Here is a 20,949-nt window from a genome sequence, read left to right on the forward strand (position 1 = left end):
CCTGTAACCTAATGATTAACTGATCAACTTACCAACACACCTTATGATACTAGGGAAAATGTGGGAGGGGAAGAAATGGGATGATACCTATAAATATATACATACCAGAGCAAGGGAAAAATATGAAACGCTAATACAGTCCTCATCTCTCCACCTTTCAGGAATTACTTATATTCATAAATATCTTTCTCTACTACTTACGAAGTTCATTTTCACAGCCAGTATCTCAGCCGGATGAGGCTCTTTATCTGGTGTGGTGACCCAAATCTTCATTCCTAAAAGAATTAAGCCTTCCCTGGAATAGCCTTTTATCCTTGACTCCTGCATACAGCAGTACTAGAAGTAGCCCAGAGCACCCTTTAAGTTCCAGGCACACTCCTTCCTGCCCCCATTGAGCAACAACAAACCTATCTCCCTTGATAGTCAGGATCAATCTCTCCATCTAACACAACTGCCCCCTTTTAGGCTATTGGTTCAGTGGATGAGGAGCCCAAATTGGCCAAAAAACTTCCAGTTCAGTGGACTCATTGTTATGTGCCCTGGTGGAAGTACTTCTCCTCTGGGTATTGAGACTTCTAAACTAACAAAGACCAAAGTCACAGGGGCAAGAAGCAAAACTTTTGTGAATGGGTTATATATAGGTCACTATTTCAGAACATACCTCATCCTATAGGACAGAACTTCCACTGCATGAGATGCTGTCTTCCAATAGCGCCATTTGACTGTTGTGTGAGGCCAGCTGCTTTGGATGATCCATGGGTCTTAGCCCATTGCCTCACCTGATGAGAGGCAGTGTTGTGTGGAATACTACATGATGAATAGACATTCAGTAAGTTCATGGATAGTAACAATGATGATGATGATGAGCATGATAATAATAAATGAAAAGGACGATGCTAGCTAATACATATAGCTCTTACTACAGGCCAGGCACTGTCATATGTATTCATTTAATCCTCATAGTCCCCAATGAAGAAACGGAGACAGAAAGGTTAAATAATTTGCCCAAGGTCATAAGCTACTTAAATAAATGGTGGAGTTAGAATTCCTGCTCAGGCATTCTGGCTCTGTTGTCTGTCCTCTTAACCACTATGCTTCTCAAAGTGAACATATAGTCAAATTTAGAATAATGGGGGGATGGATGTCTTTGCCTTGATAATTGTTATTTTTCTCATTTAAAGTTTATTCTTTATGAATATTTTAGGCTTGGCATACATGGAAACAATTCATATCTTGAGTGTCTTTTCCAGTGAGGACAAATCCCTGCCTTCTCTGTGATGGGAGGGCTCTGATCTGATATTAAGTGCCCAGCTGGTCCCTCCAGAGCATGGAGCAGGGCTCAGCTGTAAGCCAACATCAGCTTCTCAAAAGAATTGCCACTGCCAAAAATATCCTGACTTGACTCTGAAATCTGATGGCCCTGTGCTGTTTTTCTCTTATGGATGTTTGCCACAGTGTGTGTACAGTAGCCTCAGTTGCCAAGGGATTTTGCACACCCCTGGATCTGCTAGGTCATAAAATTCTAACTGCTTACATTGCAGCCTGTACCAACTGGTGACCATTCTCTTTCTCTGGGCCCATCAAAGCTAGTAGCCCTTGTGGGTTACTTGGAAAACGGGTCAGTGCAGCATAATCAAACGGGGTATGCTACCTCCCAAATCAAGAAATCCACCAAATGCTCAGGATTTTTCTTAGTGGTGGGGGGCATACAGTGCAACAGCTCATCGATCACTTTAGATAAACTGCCATCCTCCAGACTCCTGCTCTGAATCCCAAAAAGTTTCATGGAGCTGAAAGTTCCCTTAAGCTTCCGCAGGGACTATCCCCTATCCTCCAGAACACATGTATTTTACCAAGGCATTTAGATACCTGCTACTTCTTGCTTATTATGTCCAAAAACATGCCATCACATACAGAGTGATGTTCTGGGAAATATGAAATGATTGATGTGCCTGCACATTAGATTTCAGCAGAGCTGGAGAGGTGATACCACCCAGAGGGAGGACAGTAAGTGGTACTGTTGACCTCGACAGGTAAAAGTAATCTGCTTTTCATGTTTTCTGCTATTTGGGCTAGAGAAAAAAAGCAGATTCCAGGCCAGTAGTTGCACGGCTGCAGGTGCTGGGGCAGGTGTTGACTTGCTTCAAAGTGATTATATCTGAAATAACAGCTACATGGCAAGTCTTCTACCGGGCAAATAATTTAAATGTAGATATGATAGGGATCACCACTGTGGAACTTCTCAATCTTGGATGGTGGCGGTAATATTTATCATGCCCTCAGGGATGCACTATTTCTTCTGGCTTATGATTCTGGTGTAGGACTGTGCAAGGGGCTTTCCTCTGCTCTTCTTACCACAATATCTTTCACTCTACCGGTCAATGTGAAGATTCTGCCAGGTGCCAAATACATCTATTACAATTGTGCTTACAGGAACTGGGAAATAACCACACACAGGATGAATATGTGAGATAGATACAGGCCAAGATTCCTTTTAAGTTACATGATCCCTGTGTATTAGTTTGCTAGGTGTGCCATAACAAAGTACTGCAAATTGGCTGGCTTAAGCATTACAAATTTATTGTCTCACAGTTCTGGAGACTAGAAGTCCAAGATCAAGGTGTTGACAGGGTTGGTTCCTGCTGAGGGCTGTAAGGGAGAACCTGTTCCATGCCTCTCCCCTAGCTTCTGATGGTTTGCTGTCAATCTTTGGCATTCGTTGGCTTCCGCTGCATCATCCCGATCTCTGCCTTCATCTTCACATGGCATTCTCCCTGTATGAGTGACTCTTTGTCTAAATTTCCCCTTTTTATATGGCACCAATCATATTGGATTAGGGGCCCACCCTACTCTGGTATAACCTCATCTTAATTACATCTGCAACAACCCAATTTCCAAATAAGGTAACATTCTGAGGTACTGGGGATTAGGACTCCAACATATGAATTTTCAACCCGTAACACCCCAAAGGCTTTTTTTTTTTTTTTTTTTTTGCGGTACGCGGGCCTCTCACTATTGTGGCCTCTCCCGTTGCGAAGCACAGGCTCCGGACGCGCAGGATCAGCGGCCATGGCTCATGGGCCCAGCGGCTCCGCGGCATGTGGGATCTTCCCGGACCGGGGCACGAACCCGTGTTCTCTGCATCGGCAGGCGGACTCTCAACCACTGCGCCACCAGGGAAGCCCCAAAGGCTTCTATTTTTAACTAGTGGTCCACAAAGACCTTTTAGGTCTCTTGAGATTAGTACTGGCTTAGGGTCAGTTTCCAAGTATTCGCTAAAGGCCTGGGTATTTCCATTTCCCTAAGCACAGGAACATAGTTAATTGACTTAAGATTCCTTTGGGGAAGATTAGAAAACTTACAATTTAGTTATGGTAATATTGCTGGGTGCTTTCTCCAGGGTACTCAGCATTCTTTTATTCAAGGGCTTTGGGTCTGAGAATTTAGTGAGTGTCCATAACTCTCCATTTTGGTGACTTAAAACAGGCCTCTCTTTGCCAGACCTGGAGTTTTGCTTTGTGTATACAAACCAAGTATTCCTGCTCTGTTGCCTTGGTACTGCCCCTTGGCCCCTGCCACTCCAGGATCTCCGTCATACCTACTGATATCAGGGATTCCATTTCAATGGCAGCATCTCTTAGCTTCACTTCCGACTATAGAGAATATACATTACAGCACTTTCAAGGTAAGGTGTTCCCTTTATCTATGTACTTTCCAATTCCTTTGTGAAAGGAATGTCCTCTGAGCAATTTTAGAGGACAAAATTAGGAGATGAGTAGGTCACACATATATACCAACACTTCTATCTTCATGTTTCTGGATTCATCTTCTAATGCTATCCTAAGGAATTTTTAGCATTTCAATTTGAGTGTAGACCACTGTTAAGTCCAGGTTTCATCCAACCAACCAGCTAAGAGCTACTCTTAGCTGCTAAAGTCAGTATACTGATTCCAGAATCTCTAGAATGCCCATATTAATAAGTTCAACCCAAATGAAAATAAAATTGTTCTTTTCTTCCTGGTCTAATACCTTTAGAATCCAGTCCACACACATTCCTCAGGTTTCTGCTGATTCAAATTAGCAAAATCTCACAATTCTGTAACCTTTCTTTCTCTCAGGTCAGATTTTTTGGTTGCCTTTCTGAAGCATACTGGGATCTGACTCTAGTCACAGATTTGGTAGCAATAAGGGGTAGTGGGTGGGACATGAGAAGTACATGAGAAGGGACACAAAAGCCTTCCCTTTCAAGGCAACTACTGCAGGTAAGTTGCCCTATCAACGGGGGAAGACAGGACCAGCCCTATCAATGGGGGGAGGAGGGAGGAGGGCTGCTTCTGCTGGTAAGAGAAGCTAAGTGGAGTCTGTGGGTTCAGAACACTAGGATTTACCCAAATCTACTCACATGTCCCCATTTCACATCTTACTCTTTCCTAAACAACATCCTAACTTTTATATAAGAGACTGGTAAGCTAAGAATTTAACTTATGTCATAATTCAACAACCCAGAATCTCTCCTTGATTTTCATGTACATCAGCCTTGTGGCTACAAGAGACAGCTTTGAGCTGAAAATTTTAAACTCTTGAAGCTTTCATTTTCTTTCTTTAATCTCTCTAGCATAAGCCACCACCATTTAAGTCTTCATTTCTTACACGATGGTCTGTTGTGGCTGCCACTTGGTCTATCAAAGTCTTTTATCCAAAAGACAATTCATTTAATGTGACCACAGAGGTAAGTCATCTTTGCCTACTACCTTACCATTTTCAATGGCAACTAGATTCTCATTTCCTTCAAATCCAACTTAGTCATAACTAATCAAGAATCCCATCTTTGAGGGACTACTGTCTATAACCAAATTTGGAACCAAATACTGTATCAGTTAGGGTTCACTAACTGCAGAAAACAAAACCCTTCCACCTATTTTAAGTAGAAAAGAATTCAATACACATAAATTAGGTGCTTACAAAGGAGTTGGAAAGCTGGGCAAGTGGGCTCTAGGCTGGACCTCCAGGAAAGACTCCCAGATCGGTCCACTATGGGAGCCACTACCTCTGCCACCATCAGGAAGATGAGGAACCAGGAGGCCAGCATAGGCTGACTACAAGAACATGTATCACTGACGGTTATTTATGGATCAGGAGTCCCTTCAACATCCACACAACTATTGATGGATATTGGAATACCACTGGAGGGAAACCTAAGGGCTCTATACTTTTGCAGGAACAACAAAGTTGCTGAAGATGACCCCTGAATCACTTCCTCCTTCCATGTCCTTGTTTGTGCATCTGGCAAAATAAATTACATTTAGAACCTTGGTTTCAAGGAAGTGTGAGACACGTAGTTTTAACTTTCCAGCCTCTAGAGTATAAGACAGTACATTAGAAAGAGGTCAGAATGAATAAGTACCCATTTAGCACTTCCACAAATTTCTTTCCATTGGCCCATCTAAGTAGGACTGGTGACCAGACATGTCTTCTCCCAGTTTTAGCCACTTTTAAAGTTGAACACAACACCCCATCTGTCTGGCTTTGAAGATTACCTCTCTTCCTGGCCTCAGAGTAACCTAAAATGTCATTGTCTTCAGAGTTGTTTTGATAACCTACACAATCTTGTCCTCAGCCACCTCTTCAACCTGATCTACTACTCTCCTCCTTGGTCCACTCTGTTCCAGCCATTTAGGCCTCTATGCTGTGTGTGTGTTTAAACAGACTAAGGATGCTCCACCAAAGGACGTTCATACTTTATTTTTCATGTCTGGTATGTTCTTGCCCTAGAAATCCACATGGTTCTCTCTCACTCCATCAAGACTCTAATAAAATGTACCTTTAACTCCATCAAGACTCTAGTAAAATGTACCTTTATCAGAGAGGCCCATAGTACCCACCTAAAGCAGCTCTCTTTTCCACTTTCCCTGCTTTTCTTCATCGCACTTATCCTCATCCAGATTATACATCTGATCGTCTTTTCCCACTAGAATGTGACTTTCACAGGAACAGGAATTTTGTGTTTTCCTTATTGATGCATCCTGTACCTGAAACGTAGTAGGTATTTCAGAATGAATGAATGCTGTACAAGTAAGAAATTAAACTTTCCCCATTTTCTAAACTGAGAATCAACTTTTCCCATGCATTACTCATGTTCTCCTCCAGGTGGTGCTGACGGGCCTTTTCATCTAACGTCTAGGAGATACAACAGTGTTGCAAAGGATTAGAATAAGCTTAGTTTTTCATAGCCTCTGGTCTAGAGCTCTGGGCTTTTTTTAGATGGCACCCATAATCTCCCTTAACTTATTTCTTCTTATTCCTGCAGGAGAAAAAAAAATATGGGCCTTTAACAAAAGCGTTTTCAGTACGCCATCTTACTTAATCTTTACAACTCCATAATTAGGATTATGATCCCCATCTTGGCTAAGTGTAAACACACTCAGAGTACGTAGCCCAACTCTCGCAGCAGTAAGAACTGGAGCCTAGATAAAAATACAGGTTTGGCTGCAATCTCCTGCCCCTCCAAAAGACTTCCTTGATTTTATCCAAGTTAATTGCTCTCTTCATGCTGCTTCAAGAGAAATACAAGTCTTGAGTTGATAATTTGCATTTCAGAGATTTCCATACAGTCTGCCCCTTTTCCCAACAAGTTCCCTTTTTCACACAAAGACACCCTCTTGGTCATTCTTCTAGAGACCCAAAGTCCACTAACAGCACCTCCTGTCCCAGGTGCAGGGTAATGTGCTAAGTCTGGTTGCAGTGCCCAAGAGATAAGAATCTTCCAAGATGGCTGTTGTCCAGACTCATCATCCTCATCGTAGTAAAGCACAGGCCAGGAAGACAAAGAGCAGGTGCATCTGTGAAAGGAAACAGAAAGCCATCTGGTCCTCAGGGAAAGGACGTTTTCAATTCTTCCTCTGGGCCCAGGGTTAAAGTGACAGAGAAGTTTGGCACTGGAAGCTCCTTAAATACTGTCTGAGAGTTGGGGATATTAGCGGTATGAGAGAGTAATTGACTCACACAGTCACAGAGTAAATTACTGCCAGATTTGGAATCTCAGATCAGGTTTCATAAATCTTTTAATTTTTCTGCTATACTATGTATGAGCTTTGATTTCTAAGGCCATTATTCTAGACAGAGCCAAAACCCCAAGTAGCACTAACTTAGCTCAATTCTGACAAAATTATAAGATCAGATAAAATTAAATATGTTGTGATTTTGATGACATGCCTCCTCTCTTTCATTACAAATCCTAGTCAGATTCCTTAGTCCCTCTTACTCAAACTAGATTGGCAAAACTAGAGAGTTTTTTGGAACAGGGAATGTGTACACGGGAGCATAACAAACACCTAGGATATTGCTTGGTGATTATGCAGAATAGGTACATTTCTTTATCCAGTAAGAATACTCTGTTCCCCAACTTATAACCATGCAACATTCACTGGGATTTCTGAAGAGCCGCTGGAACTGATACCCCTTTCCTTCTCTGAAGCACGTTTCTAATAGTGACTATAATGCAGAAAGGGGTAAATAAAGCTTTAATAGGAAAACTGCACAGCTGCCTCTAGAGGGCAAACAAGGCTCGTTTTAATCTCCAGCTTCTCTATCTGGCTGACTCAGCTAATTCTTCAGCCTGACTACACAGTCCAAGTCAAGCTTGGCTTTGCTTCCTGTCATACTAGGAGTCATTGGTTTACAGATGACTCCACTGCAGTCTGGTTAGAATACCATCCTTCTTCCCTGGGATTAGGAAAGCTTAGATCTAGAGACTGTTAAAGATGTAGTGGTCTGTTTCAAACACTTGGCTCTGGAGAACTATCCAAGCCAAGGAAAATGAGAGGAGTTGAATTACGACAGAAATCTTTATTAAAATGTGTCCTTCAGTAATATGTTACCATACATACAATATACACACATACATCTGTACACTCTTTGACACACCTCACAGATTGCCACCATCAGTTTAACCAATAAATTAAAACTAAAAAAGAGTGGGGAGTGGGCAAAGGGGATGGGGGGTGGAACCAAGGGCAAAGTTTCCATGTTTCCTCTGTTAAGAAATAGCAAATTTCTCAGAATTTCCCTGGGGAAAACCTGTGACCAGAGAATCTTTGAAATAAAATATGTAAATCCCTGCCCCCCAAAAAAGATTCCAAAAGATGCAGTTACAAGTGTGCTTCTCAGAACAGGAGCATTTATTCCACTTCATACTCTGGCTTCTGCATCTTCCGGCTTCAAGACAGTCGTCCCCTCAGCTGGGGCAGAGAGGTTCATATGGGCACTTGGGCTCGGTGCACCTGGGGCTCTGGGTGTTGAGGGGCAGGCTGCGGCTTGGGAGTGAGGGGAGCCACACTCATCCGAGGTGATGTCTGGCACATCGTCGGACTGTGTATCAGAGCTCTCCAGGTCACTGCGGATGCTCTCGGGCTGGGCCAGGCTGATGTCCCAAGGTCTGCTGGCCTGGCAGTCTTTCTGTTCACAGCTTTGGTGTTTGCAGGGGGGATCCTCCTCATTGCTGCCACCGCCACCACCACCTTCTTCTTCATTCTCCACCATCTGTGAGTGAACATGGAGTGAGTCCTCCGTGCTGCTTCCACTCACCAGCTGATAGTGGCTTGGTTTGGCTTCAATGTCCACTTGGATTTCCATATTGTTGCATTCTCTGTGGAGACAAAATCCACTTTGCTGAATCATGCATGGGTCATGCTATACCTGTTGGTAAAAGCAGTTTGTGGGTTCAGGATTAGAAAGTCCGAAAATATAGGTAAATAGTAGAATAGAGCTCACTTTTAGAGAAAATAAAATTTAACCTAACACTCAAATAAGATGGAGAAGAACAATTAGATCTTTTTGTTGATTTAAAATACACACACAAACACAAACATCTCTGCCAATTTCTGTATTTCTTTATATTTTAACTTTCATTGGAGTATAGTTGATTTACAATGTTGTGTTAGTTTCTGCTGTACAGCAAAATGAAATCAGTTATACATATGTATACATATATCCACTCTTTTTTAGATTCTTTTCCCATATAGGTCATTACAGAGTATTGAGAAGAGTTCCCTGTGCTATACAGTAGGTCCTTATTAGTTATTCTGCCAATTTCTTTAAACAACTAAAAATGAGCTTCCAAAATTCAACTAAGGTTCGGAGCCTCACACTATCTTACTCAAAATATGAAAGTGAAAGAAGTCACAGCTTTTTACTTCTCTGCCAAAATTAGAAACCAGAATCTCTCCAGTAGGGAGTGCTGCAGTCACACCATACCAGATACACTAGCTTCTCAAATATAAAGAGAAATAGGCAACAGGAGCCACATCAAGCAAAGAGCAACATGAGAGCAGAAACCATAGAGCTACATACATACATCAATGGACACCAATCTAGCTCTTCAGTTCCATGTGAATAATTACACTGTTGCAATAGCCAAGAAAAGAAAAGGAAAAAAAAGGAAATAGAAAAGGAAGAAAGAACCTCTAAAAATCAAGTGCTAACAAGAAAAATCAATCAAGAGATGCCAAATACTCCCATACCAAGAACTTGCTCGATGAATTCACAGGGTATACACACTATGTATCACACTAGATGGTACACAGAGCCCTAACATGAGGCATTGAGCTTCTAAGGCCAAAACCCAACCAAAAAAATGCAACCTCTCCTAGGCTTCTGACTGTTCACATACCTGTCCTGTGGGTTGTAGGAACTGATTATGGAACCGGCCATAGCACGAGTGCTTGCGTTGTCACTAATTGCACCAAGACTGGCTGTGTCTTTGGGGAAAATTTCCTTTTGGACATCGGCTTGGACTTCTAACCTGTGTAAAGAGGGGACGTTTAAGTTAATGCAAGACCTGGGTATTCCGAGACAGTCTGCTTCCTGGCACATACCTCTTCCATTATTCTCTTGCAAATTGAGTTGATCTGATCTTCTCCAAATGTCAAATAGCTCAAACAGATGCCCACACATCTTCTCTTAAATTTATCTACTGAAATCGTCCCCTCCTTTCCATCCCCACTGCTACTGTTTAACTTCAGGCCCTCAACAGCTCCCGAGTAGGTAACTGCAATTGGGCTCTCTTTCCAGTAGCCCTAAGTCCAAGTCAAACAACTTCCAGATCAGTGCCAACGTGGACAAAAACCTGATCACTCTACCAGCCCTCTCTTGGCTCCCTCTTGCCAACAGGCATTTAAGGTCTACTGATTTGCCTCCAAGCTCTCTCTCCAGTTCCATCTCTCACCATAGGTCCTAAATCATAATCACACTGAATTTTTTTCTTTCCTTATGTACCTATACACATTTTATATCTCTATGACTTTGCATATGCTAGTCCCTCTCTCTGGAAGTTTCCTTTCTCTATGGAACAAACTCATACTCAGTCCTTAACAACAAAGGAAGTATCATCTCCCTTCATTCTTCTATCAAACCAGTCACTTCCTGCTAAGTGCTCCCACAGCACCTACCTATTTATTAAATCAATTTATGCATCTCTTTCCCAGTCATCTGTGAGCTCCAAAAAAGGAGAGACCACACCTCATTCATGCTTTACCCTCCATGTCTTGCACATACTAGGAACTTAAACATTTAGCAATCAAATTACCCCCAGCCTACGAGCTTAAAGGACATAATAAGAGTCAACCTCTGACAAGAGCAGCAAACTTTCCCAATGGTGTCTCAGAGGACCCACAGCTTTTCCTTTCTTGACTCCAATATCATTTGGTTGCACACTTAAGTATTTCCTCATAATGGGTTTCACAGTTAAACCCATCTGACTCATTCACTTCCTATAAAAGGCTTTCACAGTACTGGAACAGCTGGACTGCCTAAGTTGCAGTTTCAGCAAGTCAGTCTCCAATTATGTCTGCTTATTTACAGGGGTGTTGGTTTTAAGAAAGCACAACAGTGAATTCTCCAGCATGTGCGGGCAGGATCCCCTAACAAGAGACAACCAGAGTCATGAAACGCAGGCAGGTCAGCAGCAGCCTGCAGCTGCACATTCAGTCAACCTCCATCCTGCTGCCTGAGTCTTTGCTCTGCTGCTCCAGCCTTAGATGCCCTTCAAAAATGTGCCATGGCTCAGGAAAATGAGGCAGTGCAATGGAAAGTACATTGAGTCAGAGACCTGGGTCCTAGTTTCAGCTCTGCCATAGAATCACAGTTAGAATTGGAAGAGGCCTTTCACAAAGGCCATCTATCACCTTACGTGGTTCGCAGATGCTAGTCTGTGCAATGGCTATGCTAAAATCACCAGGGGAACCTTTTCAAAACACAGATCCCTAGGAGATTAGGAGAGAATCTGGGAGATTTTAATTTATTAATTCTGGGATAGGGTGCTGACATCTATTTTGAAAAGGCTCCCAGGTAACTGACAAGCACTTAGGTGTGGGATCCAGTCCATCTGCCATCTGTTGCTTGACTCCTTCTAAGAGCCAAATGGCCCTCTGGTCTCACTTTATAAACACTTCCAGGGATAGATGTAATCCATCCCTTCTTTGGACTTTATATAGATTTTTCCTATAGTCTCTATAATGAAACAAAATTAGTTTCCCTCTAGCTTCTGCCAAATCGTCTTAATCTATCTCTTGGCATGAGGCAGAACTCTTAATGCTTTTTTCCAGTTCAAGGCCCTTCAGATATCTGAAGGCAAGCATCTCCCCTACCTCCCTACCTTGTTTTGTACCACCTTTACCCCTCCCCAGGGCTCTCTTCTCCAGTGCGTTCAAATAACTGCTTCTCATGTAACATCTGCTATGCTCCTCTGAATATGTTCTGTTTTTTCTAACTGGTAAAACGACCAACCAAGTCATACCTTTTTAGTCATAAAGCTTTACATATTCTCAACACAAGTTTATAGAATTGATTTACCTTATCTATCAAATGGGAATCAGAATAGGAAGGTTTTAAGGATCACAGCACCAATAAGCCACAAGATATAGTATAAATGCTGTTCAACTAAAAGCCAGTGATAAGCCTAATGGAGGACACAGTCTTGGGAATTCTACAAAAATGCATGCTTCCCCTTCCTGATGGAGGCAGCCTAACGTAGTAGAGGGAGGATCTGAAGTCAAGATTATCCTTTATTGGGACTTCCCTAGTGGTCAGTGGCTAAGACTCTGTGCTCCCAATGCAGGGGGCCCAGGTTCGATCCCTGGTCAGGGAACTAGATCCCACATGCATGCCGCAACTATGAGTTCACATGCTGCAACTAAAGATCCCGTGTGCTGCAGCTAAGACCTGGTGCAGCCAAAATAAATAAATAAATATTTAAAAAAAAAAAAAAAACAGAGAGATTGGCCAGGAACACAGGATTATTGTGTTTAAAAAAAAAAAAATTATTCTTTATATGGAGCCACTATGGTGCAGTGGGAAAAAACACAGAACTTTTAAGTTGCTTAACCTTTCTAGCCTATTTTCTAATTGTAAAAGTTAAAACAAAACAAAACAAAAAAACACCACTGATGATTAAATCAAAATGATATGCTATATGAGATATGCCTGGCACAGAGAAATGGCTCAATATGATATGTTACTTCTTATAATTCCAACTGGTTCTGTTAGAAATTGCTTACCTGCTGTACTTTCCCTTGCCACTGGAAAGAATGCCGCCACTCAGTGTGCCCCCTGAGAGGGCTGCAAAGCTGGCTGTTTCGCTGTATGGACCTTGCATAACACTGAGTCCATCTGTAGGGCTTCCACTGGTGCTCAATACGCTAGTTAGACCTTCAATGCTACTTTCCCCAATGCTGGGATTCTTGAGGGCTCGCCAGGCATCTGCCACTGGGGATGGAACCAAACATCTCAATTGATGATAGCACAGCATCAAAACAGAGTCTGGCATTTTCCTGCAATGACTCTTCAGAGCAGAGAATATTCATGTAGAAAAATACTCATTTATTCACTTAATGAATAGCTACTACAGGCAGCCACCACATATCTGGTGTTTTAACATATGCTCACATGTAATCTTCCCAGTAACTAGGAACTAATAGCCCCAATTTTAGGTGAGGAAATAAAAGCTTAGAACTAAATGCCTTGTCTGTGGCTAGTCACACAAAACTACAATCTGATTCTAAGTCTCCTATTCTTTCCATTACACTATAGATGTCATCTAATTAAACATGAAAATTTCAAGATACACTTAGGTCGTGTGCTGACTCTAGTAGGAAGTTTGAAAGACCTTTGGGGATCTCTGTGTCCCAGGTTAGTTAATATGGTAAAGTGAAAACAACATCAAAGTATAAGTCAGAAGACTTGCTATAGTTCCAGCTCTGCAGAAGCTCTTAAACCCATTTAACAGACGTTGAGACAAAGGCTTAACTAAGTTCCCTTTAACTGGGGATAATAACAGCCCTGGCCCTCTCTCTTCAGAGCTGTTGTAAAAGCCAAGTGAAAATAACAACTGTGTAAGTCTTCTGAAAATTATAAAGTACAATGCAGATATAAGACTTTATTATAATTATAATTATGTAATTTACTATTACCAGCATACTTAGAGTTACTTGGCGTCCTACTAGTTTGTACTTTGCCACACAGAGGCAAGTACCAGGGGAATTAACCTAATAACTCTGGGAAAAAGAAATGAAAAGCTAAAAATACTTTACCTCCTATAAAGCTCATTAGCCAATGTAATCCAATGTCAATCTCTCTGTAAAATGTGCTGAATTTTACTGACTTTTATCTTGTGTTCCAAAAATTCAAAGGGAAATTAAAATTCTCCTTTTACCTGTGATTGGGCCATCATCTTCATCAAACTCAATTTTCACTCCCTTTCCATTGGCCGTACTAACTCCACAGCCACCTCCACGACAGAGAGAAATGGGCACAACCCCATAAACATAAGCCAGCATAATAGGGACACCAATACCTGGGAAAGATAAGGAAACATGTCAGCAGGCCATCAGGTTGCAGCTGCCCTGAATTCTCCTTCCCAGGGCTGAACACAGACAAACCACTTTATAAAGGGCCAAGGAAAGACAGAAGATAGCTATGCTAAAGAGGTAGACTGGTCCAACAGAATGATGACTGGACTTGGAATCAGAAAGGCCTGGATTAGAATCCTGTCTCCAATTTACCAGCTGTTATAACCTTGGACATATCTTCCTAGGGTTGCCAATGATCAATGTATGTACAGTGCTCAGCACAGTAAATATATGTTGCTTTCATTTTCCCCCTTCCATTCACTGCTGAAGTGCTAATCCAAGAACCAATCAATAATCAAACATTAAATAAATGACTCCTAGGGTTTAGGATCCCCCCAGAGTGTTAATTCCAAAATCTTGCTGCTGTGGAAGGCAGAATGGCTTAGTTGTTACCCAGACTCTGAAGTCAGACTGCCTTAATTCATGTCCCAGCTAAGTGACCTTGGGCAAATTACTGCACCTTTCTGTTACAACTGGGCTGCTGTGAGGATTAAGTAAATTAATACAGGCAAAACACTCAGACCTGCTCCTGGCACATGGAGAGTCTCAGAAAATATTATATTATTATTATTCTAAAACAGACCCTCATGCCTTCCAAAATACTGTGAGGCATTAAGCAAATCAAAAGTAATTTTGTTTTGTGGGTTCTGTGGCAAATGAAGAAGGAAGAGGAAAGGTGAAAAACTAGGCCTTAAAGTAATATTTTTTAATTCAATCTTTTTAATGTGCCAGATGGAGTTCTAGGCACTAACTTACAAATGAAAGATCCCAAACTCTGATACTTTAGTGTGGCTGATAATAATAATAGTGCCTAATAAACTCCCAAGGTGGGTCTGACATAAAATGTAGGAGCATCCAGGGTGAAACACCTGGCCGGCTGGCTAAACTGCGAGGCCAGAAAGCTAATGGGAGTGGGTCGTGTAAGGGGAGGAGTCATGGTCCTGGCTAGCTTCTTACCAACACTAACTGCAGCAATAACTGGGGATGCAATGACCGACAGAGTCACTCCTCCTGTGATAGCCAAATTCCTCTTATGTTTGGAGGTTTTCCTTCCCTCATACCTGCTATGAATCTAAGAATAAGAAAGAAAATTCAGGTCAGCAGGTTAGGACATCAATCTTTTTGCTAGGGAGAAAAAGGATAAGTGAATATTCCCTTTTAAGTTATCTATATTAAAACATATTCCCCCATGTCAAAGAGACATCTTTCTCACATTTTAATCTAACTCAGACCAGGACGATATAAACTAATACAGAAAAAGTTAATATAAGAAGAGACAAAGTAACTCAGGGGAGTGAAGTAAGCATTTTACCTTTAAGTCACTGAGACAAACCAGGCCCAGGATGTTAATAAGAACTTTCAGATCTCTTGGGGATTTATGAAAATCCATTTAAGAAATTAGTTTTATTTAAGAACCAGCTGGCTTTCAGGCAGCTCTGAAACATAAGCTCCTCCCCATTTCCTTCAAACCTTTACCAACAAACCTGAAGATGGAACATGCACAGAACTCAACATATCTTACCTTCCTGCCAACATAAACAGGAATGCCAATGACCATGGCAGGAATGGCAATGCCAGCAATGAGGGATATCCCCACCGGAGCACCAATCAATGTGCCCAGCTGCCAAAGAATTTTCTTCTTACGGCTCCATGGTTTCTTGCCCCAGAATGTACAGCCAGAGGGGCTACAGAGGAAACATGCTGAAGTTAATGTCAATATTACAAATGCAGCTATTGTCATCAGAGAGCTTGATAAGAGCAAGAGCCTTCTTTTCTATAGGAGTGATTAACAGTTACAAGAGGTTACAAGAAATGAATTTATTACATGAAGGGGAGCAAAGGACAAGGCCAGACTATTAGAGTTCTGGCTCTTTACTTTTTTTTTCTTTTTTCGTAAAGGCAGGCCTCCAGACTTGAAACGAAACCTCTTTTCCATTCTTTTCTGCTGCACTCTGTCCTCTCTAACCCACCAAACTGAACCTACTTCTTTGAGTGATACTATGTGGGATCCTGCATAGTCTATGCACTTGACATCTCATCCATACATACTGTGTCCTGCAGCTAATGAACTCTCTCTGATTTGCATAGTTTTCTTGGCATATGTAGATACTGCAAACCATCTTCCTGGGATAGGATATAAAAAGACTTCATCATACCCTTTATGACAGTTTCATACTCTGAGTTTGGCTACTTTTACACTCAGCCCTTCTGAGTCCAACCACTTTTGTCCACTCCCTTTGTACTGTCTTCTCTACTAGATAAAAGTAATTTTGAAAGTAGGGATCATGTCTTACGCACCCCTGTGTCCCCAATAATTGATATACTGTAAGTAACCAAATGTTTGCTAAATTGGAAATGAAAATGTTTCATCCACACAATGAATGTTAAGTTTGTAAATATTAACTCCTTCAGGACAATATTTTAGTGACTACTATATCCAAGGAACTGTAAAAAGGTATACTGGCCTGAAGACTCTTAATATAGTTTAACAAAATTAGACACGTAAATGAAGTAAAAGTCATGATGACGTTTATAGAACATTTAAAGAATGTCAGTAAAGAAGAATGAGGGGGGCTTCCCTGGTGGCGCAGTGGTTGAGAGTCCGCCTGCCGATGCAGGGGACGCGGGTTCGTGCCCCGGTGCGGGAGGATCCCACATGCCGCGGAGCGGCTGGGCCCGTGAGCCATGGCCGCTGAGCCTGCGCGTCCGGAGCCTGTGCTTCACAACGGGAGAGGCCACAGCAGTGAGGGGCCCGCGTACCGCAAAAAAAAAAAAAAAAAAAAAAAGAAGAATGAGGGGAAGGCATCAGAGATGCCTGGGGGAAGGCATCAGAGATGGAATGGCATTTAAAGTGGCCCTTGAAGGCTGAACAAGAACTGAACAGTTGAGATAAAAGGGGGTTGCTGGGGGGTGAGGTGATTATAAAGCATTCCAGGTGAAGGAAAGAACATGAAGAAGTATGGAGGTAAGATAACACAGAAGAGACACAGATAATCTGGGACATAGCATTTATGAAAGCAAAATGGAAAAAGGTATATTGGGGCCAGACTGCAGAAAACCTTAAAAGCCATGCTAGGGAAACTGAACTATATCTGGAAGGTAATGGAAAACAGTCACTGGAAGTTGCTGAGCTGGAGAAAAACATGATTGGAAGGGTGTTTCAGAGGAACTTTTTTACAGCATAAGCTTCCTTATGCTGTAATGAGAGGACAGACAACGATGTTTCTTTGACATCCTTTTCCCTACATCAGTAAGAGAACAAGACTATAAAAACAATAGACACTTTCTCATCTCACCTGAGGTAATGCAAGTCTGAGATCTCCTTCATACAAAGCCAACAGAATTCACAGCCACACACTGCACAGGTCATATGATTACAGCTTCCATCATTCATCTTGATAATGTAAGCACTGCATCGTGGGCATGGCTTGATGTCATCTGCTAAGTGGGGGAGAAAGAATGGGTAGAAAAATATCCCTAGTTAAACCTCGTTTGATTTTATTATTCCTAGGAGTATGCACAAGAAATGAAGAGGCAATCAAGAATTCTTGACTGAGGATTCCAAATTGTGCAACCCACTTCAGTGGAAGGCTGGCTATGTCTAGACCTCAGGAAATTTCATAAAATGGATCCTGTCTCATACTGAGCTGCCTATCCCCCAATCTGGCATCTTACACAGCACTAGAGCCACACTCTGAGCAAGGAGACTTCCCTAGAGAGAAAGATGGTTCCAAGAAAAATGGAATTTCAGCAGCCAATAGGCTGGCAGAATTAAAAGCACAGTCCTACAGGAAGAATAGTCTGCAGCCTGCATTTGGCTTTAAACTCATTTCTCAGGTACAAGTATCACTGTGATTTGCTGTTAACATAATTCACAGTCCCTTCCCATGATACTTTAAAATTCAAAACCTACAAACAATTGAGTATGCTATATAGCATACACCTGGTAATTTTCACAGCAAGCTAGGAACTAGCCTACTACAAAGAGAATTTAGGAGATTATACTGTGCCAGGAAAAAGTGAATGGTAAAATCTTTCCTACTAGCTTCTCTCAAATGACATCAGTGAAATAAAGCACACTTATAAAAGGCAATAAACCCACTGACATTTTAAATGAGGTTCACTCTGACATGTCAAGGTTGGAACTGAATGTGTGATATTCCTCCTTTTAAGATTAATCATTAATCCATACTAATATTATTTCCTTTCCTTAAATTTGTACCCTACTTCCAAAACCAGTGATGTATTTAAAGCTAGTAGGAAAACAGTACAGTTTTAATACTAAACGTCTTTCTGCTCACAGTGAAAGTTCTGAAAAAGCCCCTAGCTAAAGGAACCAACTGCTCTCCAATCTGAGACACATTACTAAGAAGGTAGAAAGTACAGAATTCAGTTTTGCTTTATTCCAATTTCACCTGGGTTGGACAACCTATAAATGGTCAGAGAGAGAAGCTACATACCAAATACAGTGTTGAAAATATTACCAAGTAGTTTCTGCACTTGGGACTTCCCTGGTGGCGCAGTGGTTAAGAATCCGCCTGCCAGTGCAGGGGATACAGGTTCAAGCCCTGGTACGGGAAGATCCCACATGCCACGGAGCAACTAAGCCTGTGCACCACAAATACTGAGCCTGCGCTCTAGAACCCGTGAGCCACAACTACTGAGCCCACGTGCCTAGAGTCTGTGCTCCACAACAAGAGAAGCCACTGAAATGAGAAGGCCGTGCACCGCAACGAAGAGTAGCCCCCGCTCGCCGCAACTAGAGAAAGCCTGAGTGCAGCAACGAAGACCTAATGCAGCCAAAAATAAATAATATAAATAAAAATAAATTTATAAAAACAAACAAACAAAAAACAAATAGTCTCTGCTCTCTAATCCTTGAGTTATACAGGAAGGTAATCTCTCCCAGCTTTGGGCTCACATTATGAAATATCAATAAAGAGACAAATGAGACAATGCCAACTCATACCTGGTCCAGATTCTTGCCCATAACTGAGACCTGAAGTGTGCTTGGTCCGAACTCGCAATGTCTGCGCCCTCTGCTGACGGGCCATATCGCATGTCTGATTTGGATGCCATATTTGCTTGCAGTGGTAACAGAACTCAGTCTGGCAGCCTTCCCTCTCACAGGTCAGCTTTGGGCAGCTGGCACAGCCATAGGCAATAACAGCATACCTGGGTAAGGAAATAGGAAGAGATATAAGTAAGTTAAGACATGCATCAGTCCCAGTGGGGTAACACTGTGTGGTACCCCCACCACTTCATACGATGCAGAGGAAAGAACACACATATAACAAATAACACATGCACGAGCACACCTAACAAACTTTAAAACATTCTGTGTGAGAAAGTAAATTGTTTCTTGAGATTCTAAAAACTCATATCATTTATCTCCTGAAAAAGTAGGGGAAAATATCATACTTAGCCTGAATTTTTTTTTTTTTTTTTTTTTTGGCCACACTGCATGGCATGCAGGATCTTAGTTCCTCGATCAGGGTTCAAACCTGTGCCCCCTGTAGTGGAAGTGTGGAGTCTTAACCATTGGACTTCCAGGGAAGTCCAGCCTGAATTTCTAGCATGTATTCAGTCATAGTTTAAGCTGCTTTAGGAGCAGTTTGTCCCAGTAAGTTTCATAAATAAGGGTACAAAACAATTTCCTTTTGATGATTTGATATATTTAGAGAAAATAGAATTTGTTTAAAGGATAGAACATTTGTAAAATAAAGTACAACAGCAAAAACTAAAGTAAGTACACTTTTTTAAAATTGCAGTTTAGTTGATGTACATTATATAAGTTTCAGGTGTACAACACAGTGATTCACAATTTTTAATGGTTATATTCCATTTATAGTTATAAAATATTGGCTATATTCCCTCTGTTGTACTATATATCCTTGTAACTTATTTATTTTATACATAGTAGTTTGTACCTCTTAATCCCCTACCCCTATCCTGTCCCTTACTCCTTCCCTTGCCTCACTGGTAACTGCTAATTTGTTCTCTATTTCTGTGTGTCTGTTTTTTTATTATATTCACTAGCTTGTTTTATTTTTTAGATTCCACATATAAGTGATATCATCCAGTATTTTTTTATTCTCTGTCTGACTTATTTCACTGAGCATAATACCCTCCAGGTTCATCCATGTTGCTGCAAATGGAAAAATATCATTTTTTTATGGCTGAGTAGTATTCCATTGTACATATATACCATATCTTTTTAATCCATTCATCTGTTGATGGACATTTAAGGTTGTTTCCATATCTTGGCAATTGTAAATAATGCTGCCATTGGGGTGCATGTATCTTTTCGAATTTGTGTTGGTCTTTTTTTTCTTTTTTCAGATAAATACCCAAGAGTGGAATTGCTGGGTCATAGGGTAGTTTTATTTTTAATTTTTTGAGAAACCTCCATACTGTTTTTCATAATAGCTGTACCAATTTACATTGCCACCAACGGTGTACGAGGGCTCCCTTTTCTCCTCATCCTTGCCAACATTTGTTACTTGTGGACTTTTTGATGATAGCCATTCTGATAGGTGTGAGGTGATGTCTCACTGTGGTTTTAATTTGCATTTCTCTGATGATTAATGATGTTGAGCATCTTTTCATGTGCCTGTTGGCCATCTGTATGTCTTCTTTGGAGAAATGTCTATTCAGGTCTTCTGCCCATTTTTCAATTGGATCATTTAAAAATTTTTTTTGATGTTGATTTGTATGAGCTGCTTATATATTTTGTTTTTGTTTTTTATTTAAAAAAATTTTTTAACATCTTTATTGTAGTATAATTTTATTGTAGTATAACTGCTTTACAATGTTGTGTAAAGTTTCTGCTGTATAACAAAGTGAATCAGCTATACATATATGTCCCCATATCCCCTCCCTCTTGCGCCTCCCTCCCACCCTCCCTATCCCACCCCTCTAGGTGGTCACAAAGCACTGAGCTCATCTCCCTGTGCTATGCAGCTGCTTCCCACTAGCTATCTATTTTACATTTGGTAGTGTATATATGTCAGTGCTACTCTTTCACTTCATCCCAGCTTACTCTTCC

General features: G+C 41.3%; 1 protein-coding gene across 6 annotated transcripts in view; it reads right to left on the reverse strand.

Moving 5' to 3' along the window:
* Positions 1 to 3,091: 3,091 nt before the first annotated feature.
* The window catches only part of RNF19B (ring finger protein 19B), a 29,824-nt gene continuing 11,966 nt past the window's right edge, over positions 3,092 to 20,949 (reverse strand). Inside the window, exons 2-10 of one of the 6 annotated variants that reach the window (XM_032641696.1) lie at positions 18,871 to 19,076; positions 17,198 to 17,342; positions 15,424 to 15,586; positions 14,859 to 14,973; positions 13,706 to 13,846; positions 12,552 to 12,759; positions 9,668 to 9,799; positions 8,152 to 8,644; positions 3,092 to 6,839 (exon numbers count right to left, since the gene is read on the reverse strand). In XM_032641696.1, the coding sequence (XP_032497587.1) occupies positions 8,188 to 8,644; positions 9,668 to 9,799; positions 12,552 to 12,759; positions 13,706 to 13,846; positions 14,859 to 14,973; positions 15,424 to 15,586; positions 17,198 to 17,342; positions 18,871 to 19,076 (1,567 nt within the window). In that variant the 3' untranslated portion in view covers positions 3,092 to 6,839; positions 8,152 to 8,187. Of the gene's footprint in view, positions 6,840 to 7,825; positions 8,695 to 9,667; positions 9,800 to 12,551; positions 12,760 to 13,705; positions 13,847 to 14,858; positions 14,974 to 15,423; positions 15,587 to 17,197; positions 17,343 to 18,870; positions 19,077 to 20,949 lie in introns of those variants that run through there. The other 5 variants (XM_032641721.1, XM_032641729.1, XM_032641687.1 and 2 more) reach the window with 5 other exon arrangements.

Source organism: Phocoena sinus, chromosome 1, assembly GCF_008692025.1.
Source record: "Phocoena sinus isolate mPhoSin1 chromosome 1, mPhoSin1.pri, whole genome shotgun sequence".
NCBI classification, from domain to species: domain Eukaryota; kingdom Metazoa; phylum Chordata; class Mammalia; order Artiodactyla; family Phocoenidae; genus Phocoena; species Phocoena sinus.